Source organism: Ailuropoda melanoleuca, chromosome 14 (assembly GCF_002007445.2).
Source record: "Ailuropoda melanoleuca isolate Jingjing chromosome 14, ASM200744v2, whole genome shotgun sequence".
NCBI lineage: Eukaryota > Metazoa > Chordata > Mammalia > Carnivora > Ursidae > Ailuropoda > Ailuropoda melanoleuca.
The window spans coordinates 55873960-55890914 of record NC_048231.1 but is presented as its reverse complement, the minus strand read 5'-3'; the positions used below and the strand labels follow the sequence as shown (position 1 = coordinate 55890914).

The following is a 16955-nucleotide window of genomic DNA, read 5'->3' as shown; positions in this document are numbered from 1 at the left end:
AACTAATTTAATAATCCTTATAACAACTTAGGAGATAAGTATCATTAGTTCCCATTTCTGAGAAAGGAAAACAAAAAGGACCAAGTTAAAGAGGATCTACTTCCAAAAGAGTAGTTAACGCTCTGTGATTTTACTCTAATGGACCATGAATGGGAAGGTGAAACAGTGTCAAGAGAAGAGCCATGAATTCTAAGGGTACCACCTTATGAGCCAAGATTCCCCAAAGTTTCTTGAGTTAACCACGTGCAGGTGAAGAGGCTTTTTGTGTGGTTGCTCAGGATGCCAATTTCGACTGCACGGCCTCCAGGTAAGTTGAAATCAAACCAAACTCTAGGGCTGGGCTAGAAGTCAGGGAGCTATGCATTCTCTTCCTAGTTCCAATACTTACCATAGGTTTTAGGACAAAATGTCTCCTTGGCCTCAGTTATCTTGGCTATTAAATGGAGATAATATCTCTCAGCACTGTATAAGGATTAAATGCAATAAAAAGTAAAAAGTGTAGCAAAGAGTAACACACACTATTCAACAAACATTAACTCTATCCCTTTGTCTAAGCATTTCCAAGAGTCCTAAAAGACTTTAAGTCTGAAAAAAGAATATGATAGAAAATAAAATCCTTACAGGTTTTAAAAGCAATATAAAAATCTCTGAATGAAGATATCTTATAACATTAAAAGAATAATAAAGTTCATTAGGTCAGTCGGCTAAAATTCAGTGGTAACGAAATCAAAGTTCAGTGCTCTTAGTCTGGCCTTTTTGTTCTCACGAGGTATGTGATTGTTCCATTTTCCAGAATCATCCTTTCTTCAAAAAAAAAGAGCCCAATAATTAAACAGGCATTACAAACAAGGCCCACAGGTTGTACAACTTAGGAGCAGAGCTAAGACTACAACTTCTGTGTCAAAAAAACAAATAAACAAACCCTCTGTGTCTTGAATAAAGTGAATAAAAATTCAGTGAATAAAAATTCTTTTTCTCTCAAGTATCATATTTATGGTACAAAAACAAAAGTCCAAAAACTTGGTGAGGGTAGAATGTTTCCACAAATTACACAAAATCTAAAAATACTACAAGAGGCTGGAAAGAGTTTCAAATGAGGTTGTGAGATGTTTGCTTCAAGTTTAATACCTTTTTTCATTTCATTAACAAGTTAGAATATCCCTATAAATACAAAGTTAAGTCTACAATACTATATTCACACACTCAAAGAATGAAAAACTTCCAAAATAACATTTTTCATTGGCAAAATCAGTAAACAAACTGGCAATCCTGTCAGATAACCATTTCAAACTAACATTTTATTTAGCAGATAAATATTTGTAGAAAAGCTGTAAATTAAATAAACACTTTTGTCAAAATGCTAAGTGAAAGAAGCCAGATACAACAGATGACATATTCTATGATTCTGTTTACATGAAATTCTAAAAAAGCAAAACTAATGACAGAATACAAACCATTGTTTACCAAAGGCCAGGGGTGGGAGGAAGGGACTGACTGTAATTGGACACATGAGTTTTGGAGGTGAAGAAAACGTTCTATATCGTGACTATGGTAGTAGACAGACAACCATATATATGTTTTCTAAACTCACTGAACCTATAGTAAAAATTGGAGAATTTTATGTGAAATCGTATCTCAATTTAAAAAAGGTTATACACAATAAATCAGCATGCTTTTCAAAGAATCATTTCAGTAAAAAATATTTTACTTAGTAAAAAAATATTTATGGAAAATGTACATAATATAAATATCCTTTAAATCATAAGCAGTGTTATCTTCTGACATTTTTATAAGAAATACTTTTTAAATCTTCTAGAAAACCAAGCAAAACTAAGAAGTACTTGAAAAGTGACCTTGAATGCAATTTAAAACCCTCCAAAAAGGTTTCATAAGCTCAGTGCAATGATGAGGTACTTGCCAGATCTCTCAATATTTTTTCCAGAATGTAACAGTATACCAGAGTCATAAATTTGGGTTGCACAGGGGCCAAGTAGACAACACAAGTGAGTGGCATGGAGCAAGTGTTACTGTGGTAAACTGCAGAGTCCATGTCCCTTCCCAAGTGAGCTGCTATCACTAGGTCCTACTGACTGATGCCAGGAAGAATACAGACCACAGTGCAGCCAGAGCTTCTGATGTTTAAAGAAAAGCAAAAATCTACACTTTATGTGCAATCTCCCAATTTTTCAGAATGATGGTTCAAATTTTTTTTACAACACCATACGGGCCAAATAAAACACATCCATAGGCAGAATTATGACCTCTGGTCCATAGCACGTGCTTTCCAAACTTTTTCAATAACAAAGTCTTATCATTTTTCTAACTGCTTACCTCTTTATTTGCAGTGAATCTGGAATAATGGGGAATACTAGTGCAACTGAAGTAAATTCATCTCAAAATTACACAAAGACTAGTCACTTCTGGTCTTCCTCAGAAAAACCAAGCCTATTTACATTTCTAAGCATACCGGTTGGTAAGAAAAGGAAATATCAGTTAGAATGAAGGAAAAAGGGGTGAAGAAAACCTGAAGAAAATCACAACTTTAAGATCATAGTCAGCTTCTAGACTGCAGAGCAACAAAATAATCCATGTGTTGAAATTTGAGAACTTCATTGCCCCAACTAGTCCAACCTGGCTGTAAATTTCGAGCGAACAATTCCAAACATTCCCCATCTGGCTTGATATAGTCTTTTAGAACCTCTGTCCAAAAAAGAGAAAAAACACAAAAATTATTATTAAAAAAGGAATCAATTTCCCTTTAGCAGTTTAAAGCAGAAAAGCAGGAATGTTTCCTTAAAAGGGGGGGGGCAGGGAACAACTAATTAATTTCAAGGATTTCAACACAGGCTTTACTATTTATAGTTAGAAATCATTTGAAATAAGCACTCCTGAGATTGGAAACACACCACTGGAAATTTCAGGAGTTCTGATTTATCAGTTTTCATTTGTAGATGATAAATAAGAATTTTCGTGCCCTCATAGGTGACTCAGTTTACCAATACTGCTGACACATCTCCTTAACTTAATTTTTTAATAAATGTAACCTGTGCATGAAAAAGAAATATAAAGGAACAACACAAAAATAACCCACTTAAAAAACTGAGATAAAATATAAGTCTCTGCAAGCATATATATTAGCAAAAGAGCAGTAAATGAAGAACTGGATACCAATAAAAATATTGAACACATATAACTAACAAATACAATACCCTCGTAGCTATAACTTGGTAGCAAATTCCATCATTTCTTTTTTTTTTTTTAAGATTTTATTTATTTATTTGACAGAGATAGAGACAGCCAGCGAGAGAGGGAACACAAGCAGGGGGAGTGGGAGAGGAAGAAGCAGGCTCATAGCGGCAAGAGCCTGATGTGGGGCTTGATCCCATAACGCCAGGATCACGCCCTGAGCCGAAGGCAGACGCTTAACCGCTGTGCCGCCCAGGCGCCCCTCCATCATTTCTAAATTATAGATCCTTTTTACCCAAAATTTCACCATATTATTTCCACGAGTAGTCCTTATGTAATGTATTAATAACGAATGAAAATTATATTTTATCAGGAAAAAGGTACCTCATACATATGTTAACTTAATGCTATGATACCCAGTAACAGAAAGAAAATACCATAGAAGCTTTTTTTTAAAGCACATGTTCATTTAGATTACAAATATTTAAATCAATTTAACCTTGATCATTGCCGGTTAGCTATATTATCCACATTACAAGAACTGGGTATGAAAATAACAATTCAGGGATGAAAAGTCCTAGAAGAGCATTTTTTAAATATAGTTCCTAATTACTATACAAGATAAAGCTTGGAAGAAATTTATCAAATTCCCTTTAGGAATGATAAGTATTCCTTAGGAGTACTTGATATAGGTAAAGTTTAAAAGAAAATATATAAAAAATTTTATGTTCATAATGTTTTCCAATCACTCTCACAACAAAATAAGTTTATTTCTATAAAAGTATTGGTCCTGTTTATCAAAAATCAAAGAATTTAAAGCATTCATTGTCTATAATCCAACTGAAGTCAAATTTGGGCTTTGATAGCTTTTAGGAGATGCTAACATGAGACTTCTAGTCCTTTCATAAGTGTATAATTAAATGTTATTAAACCTGAAAGAGAAAGATTTCCCCAGAGTCTTAGAGGATGATAAACTTATATCCCTTTTCCATTTTTTCTCCATGAATTCAATGCCTAACCAACCTCAATTCACTTTTAATGTGGTCTAAGGTTATACTGAAGCAAGGTTTTGTTTGTTTTTGCTTGTTTGTTCAGTGTTTTGGTACAAATACATTAGCAACTCTATTCTGGAACCATAATCTGGAGTCCAAACGGGCGGGAGTCAGTCAAAAATGTTTACCATTCTGAGCATCCACTATAGTGCTACGGAATTCAACAAAGGAAACAGACAGCCATGTTTTCTAAGAGTACACAATCCAGTAGAAAAAGATGGCCAAGCACTCAGGAGTTGACAAATACAGTACACAAAACCTACACCAATTTGCTACCTCCTACTTTCTCAATGTAACACGTTCCTGCATGGTTGCTTTTTTTTTTTTTTTCCCCTTTCTGGTTGAGAAAAACAGAAAGTCAAGAAGTAATATTTTCAAAATGTTAACCACATTTCAAAACAAAGCAAAAGAAATAAAAGCAAATGAATGGAAACGTTTTATTCTTACTAATTTTAAATACCAATTTAAAAGTAAACTCAAGATCTTAAAAGTTCTAATCACAGAGAAAAATTTTCTAACTATGTGTGGTAACGGATGTTAACTAGACTCATTGTGTTTGGTGATCATTTCTCAATGTACATATACACCAAATCATTATGTTATACAGCTGAAACTAATATAATGGTGTGTGTCAGTTATACCTCAATTTTTAAAAAATTCAAATGTATAAATTAAAGTATGACTATGACATACACACATACTTAGATAATTATATAACATCTGACATTAGCAAAACATACTTCTAACCAAGGAAGAGGAAATATTCCACGCATAGCCAGTCATTCCCATTTTGTTCTGGGAACATGGGGCAGGGCTAAGGGAAAAGAGGTTCAAACACCAGTGCGCAGAATCTCATCAAACTCTGTTTTACTCTTCAGATAGAAACTGTTAGTGAGTAAAGTAGTAAAAGGAGTAGAAATTCCTCTAAGGTAAAATATAAAAAAAATTTTTGATCCAAATATTTTTAAATCTTTAAATTTAATATTCGTTTATAATGTTAGCTTACAAGCCATAGCTACTGATGGCTTATCTTTTGATCTGTAGCAGGAAACTTCAAAACTTAAAAACAGAGTAAATGCAGCAATAAATTAAAATTTTTTTTTAAATCTTTGTGCTTCTAGAAGCAAAAAAGAGAACATTTCTTTTTATGAATTTGCATAAAACAGTTTAAGAACATTTACACATAAAAGGTCTAAGCATTACATATAGAACATGTACTATCCCAAATCCTAGAGTTATGATTTCAGGGTAAAATATAAAGCAGAAATTGTTTTTCGATGGCTTTAATTTGTATAGCACTATACCTAAAAATACATGCACTTCCTACATAGTAACATAAACTTAAAAATACAGGATTACAAATACTTCTTGTCTACCACTACCTAAACAAAACATAAGGATTACATATCAAGTCACGTGGATTCCCCCCCAAAAAATTTAACTTTTCTTTTTAAAGGTTCTCAATCCTATAAATGTGTTTGTGCTGCCCTCTACTGGGAATATGGCAGAACTGCGCTTCATACATACAGGACGTTAAGACTAATTTTTATTTACTATTTTAAAACCTTGTTTCTTAAGATTAATCTTTAAACATAATTTTATCCTATGTAAAAGGAATTGATAAACAATTTAACTATAATTTGAGAATGAAAGGTTGGGTCTTGGCTTTAAGATTTTTAAAAGTAAAAAAATAAGCCCTAAGATGAATACTAAAATTATGCTTTGATAGTCACTGAATGATAAAGAAAACTCAAATGAAAAAAATACAAATTAGATTTCCTCCATTGAATACTGGTACCAAACATAATTTTTTTCTCAAAAAACAGTGCAATCTCACTTTTCATATAAGGCACATATTTAATGCAATGAAGAGTCTATGACAGTACAGAGCTTAAAGATGATTACTCATTCAGCATGCTTCTAAGTCAAAAAACGGATCATCAGGTAAACATCTGAATACTTCTCAAATGAAGTAACACTACAAATTCTTCTGCATAAGCCATTTAAGATATCAGAAATTCTAAGTGCGATCAATAAAAATTACCTTCAGAATTTGTATTCACTTTCCTATGTATTCTAGCTCATGAACTATCCCATATTCCACAAAATAATATGACCGGCTGGGGACCCTGTAGTTTTCCTCAATGGATGCTTAAAAGTTTTGTATTTTTTTTTAAAGATTTTATTTATTTATTTGACAGAGAGAGACACAGCCAGCGAGAGACGGAACACAAGCGGGGGGAGTGGGAGAGGAAGAAGCAGGCTCCCAGCAGAAGAGCCTGACGTAGGGCTCGATCCCATAACGCCGGGATCACGCCCTGAGCCGAAGGCAGACGCTTAATGACTGAGCCACCCAGGCGCCCCATGTTTTGGGTTTTTTTAAACAGGGATCACCAAATTAATAAAAAAGATATTCCTCAAAAAATGTTTTGAACAGGAAACAATATCAAATTGAGTCTATCTCAAGATTTACATTCCTATTTTTTTTTAGGAGGGGAGGGCACAGAGAGAGGGAGAGAGAAAATCTTAAGCAGGCTCCATGCCCAGTGAGAAGCCCAACACAGGGGCTCGATCTCACGACCCTAAGGATCATGACTGGAGCCAAAATCAAAAGTCAGACACTTAAGCAACTAGCTACCCAGGTGCCCCTACACTCCTATTTTTTTAAACTCTCACTTGAAAAATCTAGCATTTATGGAGCTTCTACTATATGCTATAGAATTTCAAATACATTATAAGCAATCCTCACAACTCTAAAAGATTAAATACCATTAGTCTCTCTTTAAGTGAGGACTTTGAGGTAGAAAATGGTTAGAGTAACTCATTAAGTAGCAGAACCAGGATTCAAACTCATCCGATCTCCAAAAGCCAACGCTTTCCATTAGTCCTTGCTGCTTAGTTTCACTGAATGATGAACATTATAGTAAAGCATTAAGACTAGTAAGAATTCTAGGCTGCAGCAGTTACCTTTCCAATGGTTCAGAAAAGCAACACTACCTCAACATAAAACTAAATCTCTACCAAGTATCAAGTTTCAGAACAGCAAGGGATAGAGCCCTCATAGTCAAATGAAGCCCCTAGTAGAACTACATTCCTTAGATAACCCATCAGTCTTCAGTCTATCAAGGACAGTGAGGGAGTAACAATCAATAATAAGGGGAACCTAAAAAATGGTATAGAGGAAAAGCAGAGGTGAAGTAAAACTAATCTACACAGCACATCCGGCAATCCCACAAACCTATCTCTTGCTTCAACAGTTCAATTACCTTGTTCAACAGTCTTTGGATGGAACAGACCCAGGGACTCCCCTTCTTCCATTCTCTGACCATCCTCCAACCACCTCCGATCTCCTTTCCAGGAACAACCTTCAGGACCAGCCAACCCCATTTTTTGTAGTTAACTCCTTATTGCTGACCAACGATGAGCTCCCAGATTCATCAGAATTATTCTCCCAAGGTGGAGGCCACTGTCTGGTCAGCCTGTATTTGCAGACCTCCTACACCCAACTCTTTCAGGGCTTCTATTTGGACTGTGACGATGTGACTCTGGAAGGCCTACGCACTTCTTCCTCAAGTTGGCCAGGCATCTCTTGGAAGATGCAAAACCAGTGCGGCAGCCATACCCTTCTCCGAAACATGAAGCACCCCTCCCAAGATGAGTGAGGCAAAGCCTGAACCAGGCCCTTCTGGGTATGCATGCCTTCTGGGTTCTGCCCACACAAATCGCCATCTGTGTGACTTCCTGGAGAGCCACTTCCAGATGAGGAGGCAAAACTCACCAAGAACATGGGTGACCACCTGACTGACCTCCACAGGCTGGCTGGTGGCTGGCTCCTAGCTGGGCTGGGCAAGTCAAGTATCTCTTCAAAAGGCTGACCCTCAAGCACAGCTAGGAGCCTCCAGAGCCCAGCAGCCTTTGAGGGGTACCTCCACATCCCCCTGATGTCAGGGCTTCTGCCTGTGCCTCTCCCTGCAGCCACTAGGCAGCCCTTTAACCATCATAGAGCCCTCTCTTAAGTCACGGACCAAATGAAAACAGTAAAGCTTTTGTAACAAAATAAAAATTAAAATGACAATTCATAAATTCTGCTGTAAAATTTTAAAATATTAATGAAAATAAAACATCCCAGTTAATTTCCAATCTCTACACCACTCAAATACTATATTCAATCCTTTTTTCAATTTGACAGAAGTCAGAACAATTCTATTCTATAAAAACATACCAGCAAGCGGTGGCTTATGTGAATGAAGAGTACAGGGCACACTGACAATTAACTTGTGATCTGGAATGGGAAGTACTTTTACATCTTCATTCCTAATTAAAACAAAACAACAAAGTAAATTATATTTTAAAGGACAATTTTTCATATATAAGCCACAGTTGCCTTGATTTTTTTCACTTTTCAAATCGAAACTGAATTTAAAAATAAATTCAAGAATAGAAGCAATAATGGAAATCAGCAATTTAAGTGTTGACACAGTACCAATAATTTCCTTTTCTAATGACAATTACACTAGGTAAAACAAAAAATAATATAAAATTTCATGTGCCATCATTCACACTTTTCTGTCTGGGCCATTTTCAGATTTTCAAAAATGTGAAAATTAAGGAAAATCAATGATCACCACACTATTAATTTTATAAAATTTATAAATGTATACATTTATACAATTTTGAAAAATCACTTTCCTACCTTAATGGTACAGCAGTTTTTTCTCGAACTCTCCCCAGGATAAGACCTTCATAAGGCTTTTTGTGTGGAGAATCTAATGGGAACACAAACTCTCCTGAACTGGTGATCTGAGAGGAAGGAGACAAAAAAACAAAAGAAAATAAAACCATACATCTGTAAATATCCAGGAAAGAGTTTGGGGTTTTTTTTTCTATCACTATACAGTTTCTGCCAAAGAAAAAGAAATTACTAAACCCTCTAGGCTAGTGTTATCCAATAAAAATATAATGTAAGCCACAAATGCAAACCCCATATGTAATTTAAATTTTCTAACTTAAATTTAAAGTAGAAAATTTAAATTTTCTACTAACAACATTAAATATTAAAAAAGTAAAAAGAATGTGGAAGTAATTTTAATTATATATTTAGCTTAGTCTCAATATCCAAAATACTATTTCAATATATAATAAATTCAAGAAGTTATTGAGGTGTGTTATATTTTTTCTTTCATACTAAGTGTTTCAAATCCAGTGTACATTTTACACTTAACATCAATTCAATTTTGAGTAGTCACGTTTCAAACACAAAAGAGCCACATATGGCTAAGGAGTATCACTTGGACAGGGCAAGCTCTAAGGGACTAAAATATTTTAAATATTTTATCATCTTACACATAAAAATCTACTTTTCATTAAAATGTATTCCTGAAACCATATCATCATTAATTCATTTATTCATTCAAATAATATTTACTGATTACAAGCAATGTGACTAAGTGGATTCTAATAAAGTATACCTTATTAAACTTTAGAGAAAATAGTGTCATTAAATACCATCAGAGCTAGAATTAAATAAAAAAAAAAACTCAGGGACTGATAAGATAGACAATATTTAGTCTAATCCCTTGGCATTATAAAACCCAGAAATTCAATTTCGTCATTTCACCCTGGAGTGATCATACTCTCCAAGACTCACTTAAAGCTAATCAAACTGAAAACACAATTTATAATAGCAATATCAATTTATTAACTAACCATTGAAATACACATTTTCACCATCAGAATATTCCTATCTATCATCTATTGAACCTTCTACTCAATATCAAGATAACTAAAAAGCCAAATCAGTAAAGTCCTTTTATCACTTCTAGGGCCCAGGAGGGACAGCATCTCTTCCACACAGTGCTGTATAAATACAGGCAAATTCTTCTTCTTTGGATATACTTTATATTCAACGCAAATCACTCCTTCTGTTATAACAGTACATGTAATTACTTAACAGTGTCTCATATAATATACTGCATTTTTATTTTAAACTCTAGGCTTTTCATATCATCTCTTGTACTGATTAGTACTACAAATGAACAGAATAGTCTTAGATTTAATGTATTAACATTTTACTAGTTTTGATTTCAAAAGGTACCCTTTTCCTGACTTTGGCCCCTGTCTCTAAAATAAAAGAACTGTCGTAACGTACAGCGTAGAATGGAGTTTTATATTCCCATCAATGTCCTATATACCAAATCAACCACAGCTAAGCCCAAAGTACATTATAAAAGCAAAGATACAACCGTTAATGTTTGTTTGCTAAGTCCATTAAAATATGTGCAAATAAACAATGTACACAACACCTTTTAGACGATACAACAGTAAACTACAAAATACATACAAAGCACATAAAAATAGAACTCCCCTGTCTAAAATGAATATATCAGCTATATAAATATTAAACATTCAACTGATAACAAGTTGGTTTATCTTTTTAAAATGTAGGGGGGCTTTTGCAAAATTCATGTAAGTAGACAATGCATCTTTAAAAGGATGTCCACGGGGCGCCTGGGTGGCACAGTTGTTAAGCATCTGCCCTCAGCTCAGGGCGTGATCCCAGAGTTCTGGGATCGAGCCCCACATCAGGCTCCTCTGCTAGGAGCCTGCTTCTTCCTCTCCCACTCCCCCTGCTTGTGTTCCCTCTCTTGCTGGCTGTCTCTGAAAAATAAATAAATAAAATCGTTTAAAAAATAAATAAATAATAAATAAATAAAAGGATGTCCAATGGACTCTGATCTGACGCCTTATTTTTCTGTATTTTTTTGTTCTTATNAAAAATAAATAAATAAAATCGTTTAAAAAATAAGTAAATAATAAATAAATAAATAAAAGGATGTCCAATGGACTCTGATCTGACGCCTTATTTTTCTGTATTTTTTTGTTCTTATAGTAAACAGAGATATTAAAGATCATTCAGCCAATCCAACAGCTGGAATCATTTCTTTCAAAAATAAACACAGTGGCACATAAGGCACCGAGGACTTAAAGTATGTAAGGTTCTTGGTTCTTTCTACCTCTTCCGTGCTGGGTTACTTATTCTCCCAGCAACATAAGAAAAAAGAAAAAGAAAAAAGAGAAGAAAAAAAAACAGGAAAGAAGTCACAAAGGGTGACTGAAATTTTGGATGTGTAAAGAGCAAGAAGATGAAGAATAACACTGTGTTTACTGATAGATTCTCCGAAGTTTTTGTTTGTTGTTTTTTAAACTAGACATCAGAGCTTTTTAGAAGGTCATCCTGGTATCTCCCTGAATCATTTGCTAAGGCCAGCAGTTTGAGGCTCTACTACAAAAAGACACAGAACAAAAGGTTTAAAGCCTTTGAGAATAAGAAGATGTAACTATTTAGTATCAAAAAAAGTATTTAGTATCAAAGTAAAAGTTTTAAAAAGACAAATGTTTTGAAGGAGTAGAGCAGTGACATGTTAAGCGTTAAAAATTAGACGCTACATTCATGTGACTTCTATGTCACACTATATTAACATATAAGTTAATTTTTCAACTTACTTTTACCCAGTGCCACTCAGCAACTATCTCAACAGACCAAGAAGGATATAGTTCTTCCTTTACAAAACGTAGGTGCTTCTGTCTATTGGTCACCCAAGTAATAACAAGACAGTTTGGAGCCGCCAGTTTAGGAACAGGTATCTGCTTTATTTGCAGTGGTGATAAATAGCTGTACCTAAAAGTAAACAGAAAAAGATATTAGCAAAATTCACTGCAAAAAGGAAAAATCAGCAGAGAGAAGACCCATGTGATGTTAACTCCACACAGAGCAGAGTGGTTTGTATACTAAACATGAAGCCACAGTGACACCCAGTGGACACATTATTACATGCAAGTCAAAATTAACCCTTTTCCATTTTTAATAGTATAAAATTGTCAGGCTATACTTATCATTTCTAAATGTATTACATTTCAGTAATTTCACTAATATGCTTCTTCCCCATTCAAAATTTAGCAAATATCGTTGTTTGGTTTCCATAATCTGTACATTACACAGGGACCCCATCACAGTGAGTCTTGAAACTGCTCTCTCAATATTCCACTGTATTTTCAACCCTCGATCTATCATCCTGCTTCTTTCTTAATCCCAATTAATTCCACTGGGCTCTTTGAAACCCTCATGTTTTCAGGGTGCCTGGGTGGCTCAGCTGGTTAAGCGTCTGCCTTTAGCTGAGGTCATGGAGGTCCCTGCTCAGCGGGGAGCATGCTTCTCCCTCTCCCTCTGCTGTGCTCTCTCCTCTCTCTCTCACAAATAAATAGATAAAATCTTTAAAAATGAAAGAAAGAAAGAAAGAAAGAAAGAAAGAAAGAAAGAAAGAAAGAAAGAAAGAAAGAAAGAAAACCCTCATGCTTTCATTAAAAAAAAAATTCTATAGTTTTTCACCTCCTAGTCATTAACAGCATAAAGTTTTATTTCTCTTGCTAGAACTACTTGCTCTATAAAACCCAATCTAATGAATGTAGGCCTTTCTCCAACATCCAACACACACAACAGAGAGCGGAGAGTCCGTATTCTCCTAGCTCCCCTATTAGCTGCTTTCAGGCTAAAATTCCTCCACACTTGCATAAAATCCACTCCTCTTTGAGAGGTATGCTATCTGGCTGTGCTAGACTGTAATGTTCTTTATTGAACCCATTTCTTCCTCACTCTCCACAATCAATGAAGCCTTAAGCTCTAAGATCCTTCTACCTTACCAACACAAATCTTGCCATTGTCCTGGGCAATTTCAAGACACAATCTATATAATGTGCATACCTCAACTATTCTTCCCCTAAACAAATACAATTGCATTCACCCCAATAATCCATTCCAGTGACCCTAACCTGGACCTCACCATCACTCACACTTATTCCATCTCTGAAACTAAACATCAATCTATCTCTGGCTCTAACCTCCTATCCCTAACCTATTCCTAGACCTTATCAAAGCAAACCATGCCCTATCCCTCTACTTTATTGAGTCTTTCATTTCTTCCTGCACATACGCTCCTCTTCTCCACAGATTACCAATCATTTCACTGCCCTCGCATTAGCACCCTAAATTCCCATCCCCCCTTTACCCTTCACCCCACAGCTCCTTCAAACCTCTTATCTTCAATTCAACCCAACTTTCACACAATTCAATTTAACCTCTTCATATGGGGAAAATTAGGTTGAAAAAAATGCAAGTGAAGAATTGGGTCAACTAAACCCATTCTCAGGCTCTCAACATGACTCATCAATTCTTACAAACCCTCATCTCTTTTCAAATCTCTTACCAAAACTCAACTCTTGGCATATGAAGTTAACTCATATCAGTAAAAACAAAGGCCACCTGACTCCTTCAACTACCTAACCCTCTCTCTCTCCTTATATACTTTCACTTATCCATTTGTATACATTTCCTCTTAAATCAAATGGTATGGCTTCACCTATCTAAAGCTTATCCCTCCAACTCTGTTCTCTTATTCCCATCTTCCAGTATCTTACAATGCTAGTTATTCCTCTCCTTCTGTGTTTCAACCTCTCTAGCAGTTCCTTACCGTCAGCCTAGGTTTTAAAGGAAGAAAGAGGAGAGAAACAGGGCAGGTGGGAAGGGGAAGAGAGAAGAGAAGAGAAATTCCCTCCATTCAGTCTTATGTCTATACCTAAGCTAAGGACTGATATGCATTTAGTCTTTCTACATCCTCTCCTTTATTTTATTCCTCAATCGACTATAATGAGGTTTCAACTACTATACCTGCTCCGGAAAAAGTAAATGACCTCCTAATGGCCAAATGCAATAAGCACTGGAATCCAGTTCTCACACATAGCAACTGTATGATGTGAGGAAGTGATCAGTAAGAATTTCTTAAATAAACGAGTAAAACAATTCATATCTCACGCAATACCATCCAGACCAGTGCTCTTCCAGTAGACTAGCATTTCTTATAATCAAAGCGGTAATTTCAAAAAACTAAGTTTGCCTAAGTATGAAAAACATCAGATCAAAAATTTGAAGTTTGATGTTCCCAATAACTGCAGATTCTTTGCCTCGATTTTATTTAATTGGGTTGATGTGGGGTAAGGGGAGAGGAATGAAATATTCCATTTTTTAGTCTTAATCTCCTAGAAATCACTGAACAAATTCCAAAATACACATCTTTATCACCAAGGTACTATTCTTACCAAAAATGTTTAACCTGAATCTAATCATGAAGAAACAATCTGACAAATCCAAATGGTAGAAAATTGCAAAAAAGGGGCATGGGATACTAAAAAAGAGTCAATATCCTGAAAAGTAAAAAACGGCCAGGAGACTATTCTGCATTAAAGGAAAAAAAGAAAAATAAAGATCAAATGTAATGTGTGATCCCTGACTAGAGCTTAAATCTGAAAACCGAAAAAGAAAAATACAGCCATAAAAAAACACATTGAGCAGAGGTTAAAAATTAAAAAAGAATATATAAATATATTTAATAATATTATTAATGGCAATATTAATTTTATTGGAGTAATAATGGCATCACAGTTATGTAGAAGAATATCCTTGTTTTTAGGAGATACTCGCAAAAGAAGTTATTGATGAAAGCATGATGTCTACAATATCAGATAAAAAGCAGAGAGACGAAGAAGGAGAAAATACACACAATGTGGTAGAATACTAAAACCTGGTGAATCTACAGGAAAGGTAATTTGATATTCGTGTACTATTCTTTCAACTTTTCTCCCAGTTTGGAATTTTTAAAGTCAAAAGTTGAGGGAAAGAAACAATACAATAAATCATTACAAAAAGATCATAAAGGTATGCTTAAAAGCTAAAAAAAAACAAAGAATTTCAAAAAAAATTTTTTGAAAACAAAAAATTTCAAAATGTGCTATGTAAAATTTATCATAGGACATTATAAACGGAATGAGTCTATTTTTCAGAATTATAAAAGTGCCTCCAAAGATGTTGCTAATTATTATTTGTTTACTTTTTTAAAACTTCTAAAGAGTATTCAGAGAAAGCTAATTATCACATGGTTTCACTTATTTGTGGAACATAAGGAATAGCAGGGAGGACATTAGGAGAAGGAAGGGGAAAATGAAGGGGGGAAATCAGAGGTGGAGATGAACCATAACAAACTATGGACTCCGGGAAACAAATAGGGTTTTATGGGGGGGGGGGATGCTGTGATGGGTACTAAGGAGGGCACATATTGCATGGAGCACTGGGTGTTATACCCAAACAATGAGTCATGGAACACTACATCAAAAACTAATGATGTACTGTATGGTGACTAACATAACATAATAAAAAAAAAAAAAAGAATAACACATAAAAAACTATCAATTTTCATTAAAATACAAGGCAAACGAAATTTAAACTTAGTATTTTAAGAATAATTCTTAGAGAAAACTGGAACACATTACCAAAGAATGTTACAAAATTAGGCTCTTTGATTCTTTTGAATTTAACACGTAACCCTAATAATGAGAAGTAATTGGGAACAATCTTTTCAACAAATGATGTTGGGACAACTGGACATCCAAATGCAAAAGGATAAAACTGTGATTCCAGGGGAGCCTGGGTGGCTCAGCCGTTAAGAGTCTGCCTTAAGCTCAGGTTATGATCCCAGGGTCCTGGGATCGAGCACCGCATCAGGCTCCCTGCTCAGCAGGAAGCCTGCTTCTCCCTCTCCCACTCCCCCTGCTTGTGTTCCCCCTTTTGCTGTCTCTCTCTGTCAAATAAATAAATAAAATCTTTAAAAAAAAAATTGTGGGGGCGCCTGGGTGGCACAGCAGTTAAGTGTCTGCCTTCGGCTCCGGGCGTGATCCCAGCATTATGGGATCGAGCCCCACATCAGGCTCTTCCGCTATGAGCCTGCTTCTTCCTCTCCCACTCCCCCTGCTTGTGTTCCCTCTCTCACTGACTGTCTCTATCTCTGTCAAATAAATAATAAAAAATAAAATAAATAAATAAATAAAAAATAAAAAAATTTTTAAAAATTGTGATTCCACCTCACATCATATATAAAATTAAACTCAAAATGTATCAAAGACATAAATGTGAGAGCTGAAACTCTTAGAAAACACAGATGTACATCATCGTGACCCTGATCAAGGCGATGGTTTCTTAAATACAACACTAAATACACAGCAACAAAAAGAAAAAGAGGTTAAGCCGGACTTCAACAAAATGTAAAACTTTGTGCTGTGAGAACACTAGAAAGAAAGTGAAAAGGCAACAAGAGAAAATGGGAGAAAATACTTGCCAACCATATAAGGTAAGGGCCTAATATCCAGAATATATAAAGAACTCTTAGAAATCAACAAAAAGACAAGTAACTTAATTTTAAAATGTACAAAGGATCAGAACAGTCAATTCTCCAAAGAATATATACAGATGACCAATAAGGACATGAAAAGATGCTCAATGAGAGAAATGCAAATCAAAACCACAAGATTATCACTTCATACTCACCAGGATGGCTATAACTGAAAACAAACAAACACAAAACAGAAAAGTGTCACTGAGAATGTGGAGAAACTGGAATCAGCTTCCAGTGGGAAGGTAAAACGTAAATGACATATTCACTGTGAAAAAGTTCAGTAGTCCCTTAAGAGTTAGCCATGTGTTGCAACAACTCTGCTCCTAGGTATATACCCAAGAGAAATGAAAACATGTTGTCCGGAATTAGGCAACTACAAAGTCTGAAGGAACAAGCCTTAAGACTGCCCTCTCTTCCACAACCAACTAGAAGTTTGGGCAGT

General features: G+C 35.2%; 1 protein-coding gene across 5 annotated transcripts in view; it reads right to left on the bottom strand.

Moving 5' to 3' along the window:
- Positions 1-987: 987 nt before the first annotated feature.
- METTL4 (methyltransferase like 4) overlaps positions 988-16955 on the bottom strand; it is a 44212-nt gene continuing 28244 nt past the window's right edge. For all 5 annotated transcript variants that reach the window (XM_011233412.3, XM_034642469.1, XM_034642466.1 and 2 more), the window contains exons 6-9: positions 11742-11916; positions 8932-9038; positions 8461-8552; positions 988-2700 (exon numbers count right to left, since the gene is read on the bottom strand). In XM_011233412.3, the coding sequence (XP_011231714.1) occupies positions 2555-2700; positions 8461-8552; positions 8932-9038; positions 11742-11916 (520 nt within the window). In that variant the 3' untranslated portion in view covers positions 988-2554. The remainder of the gene's footprint in view (positions 2701-8460; positions 8553-8931; positions 9039-11741; positions 11917-16955) is intronic.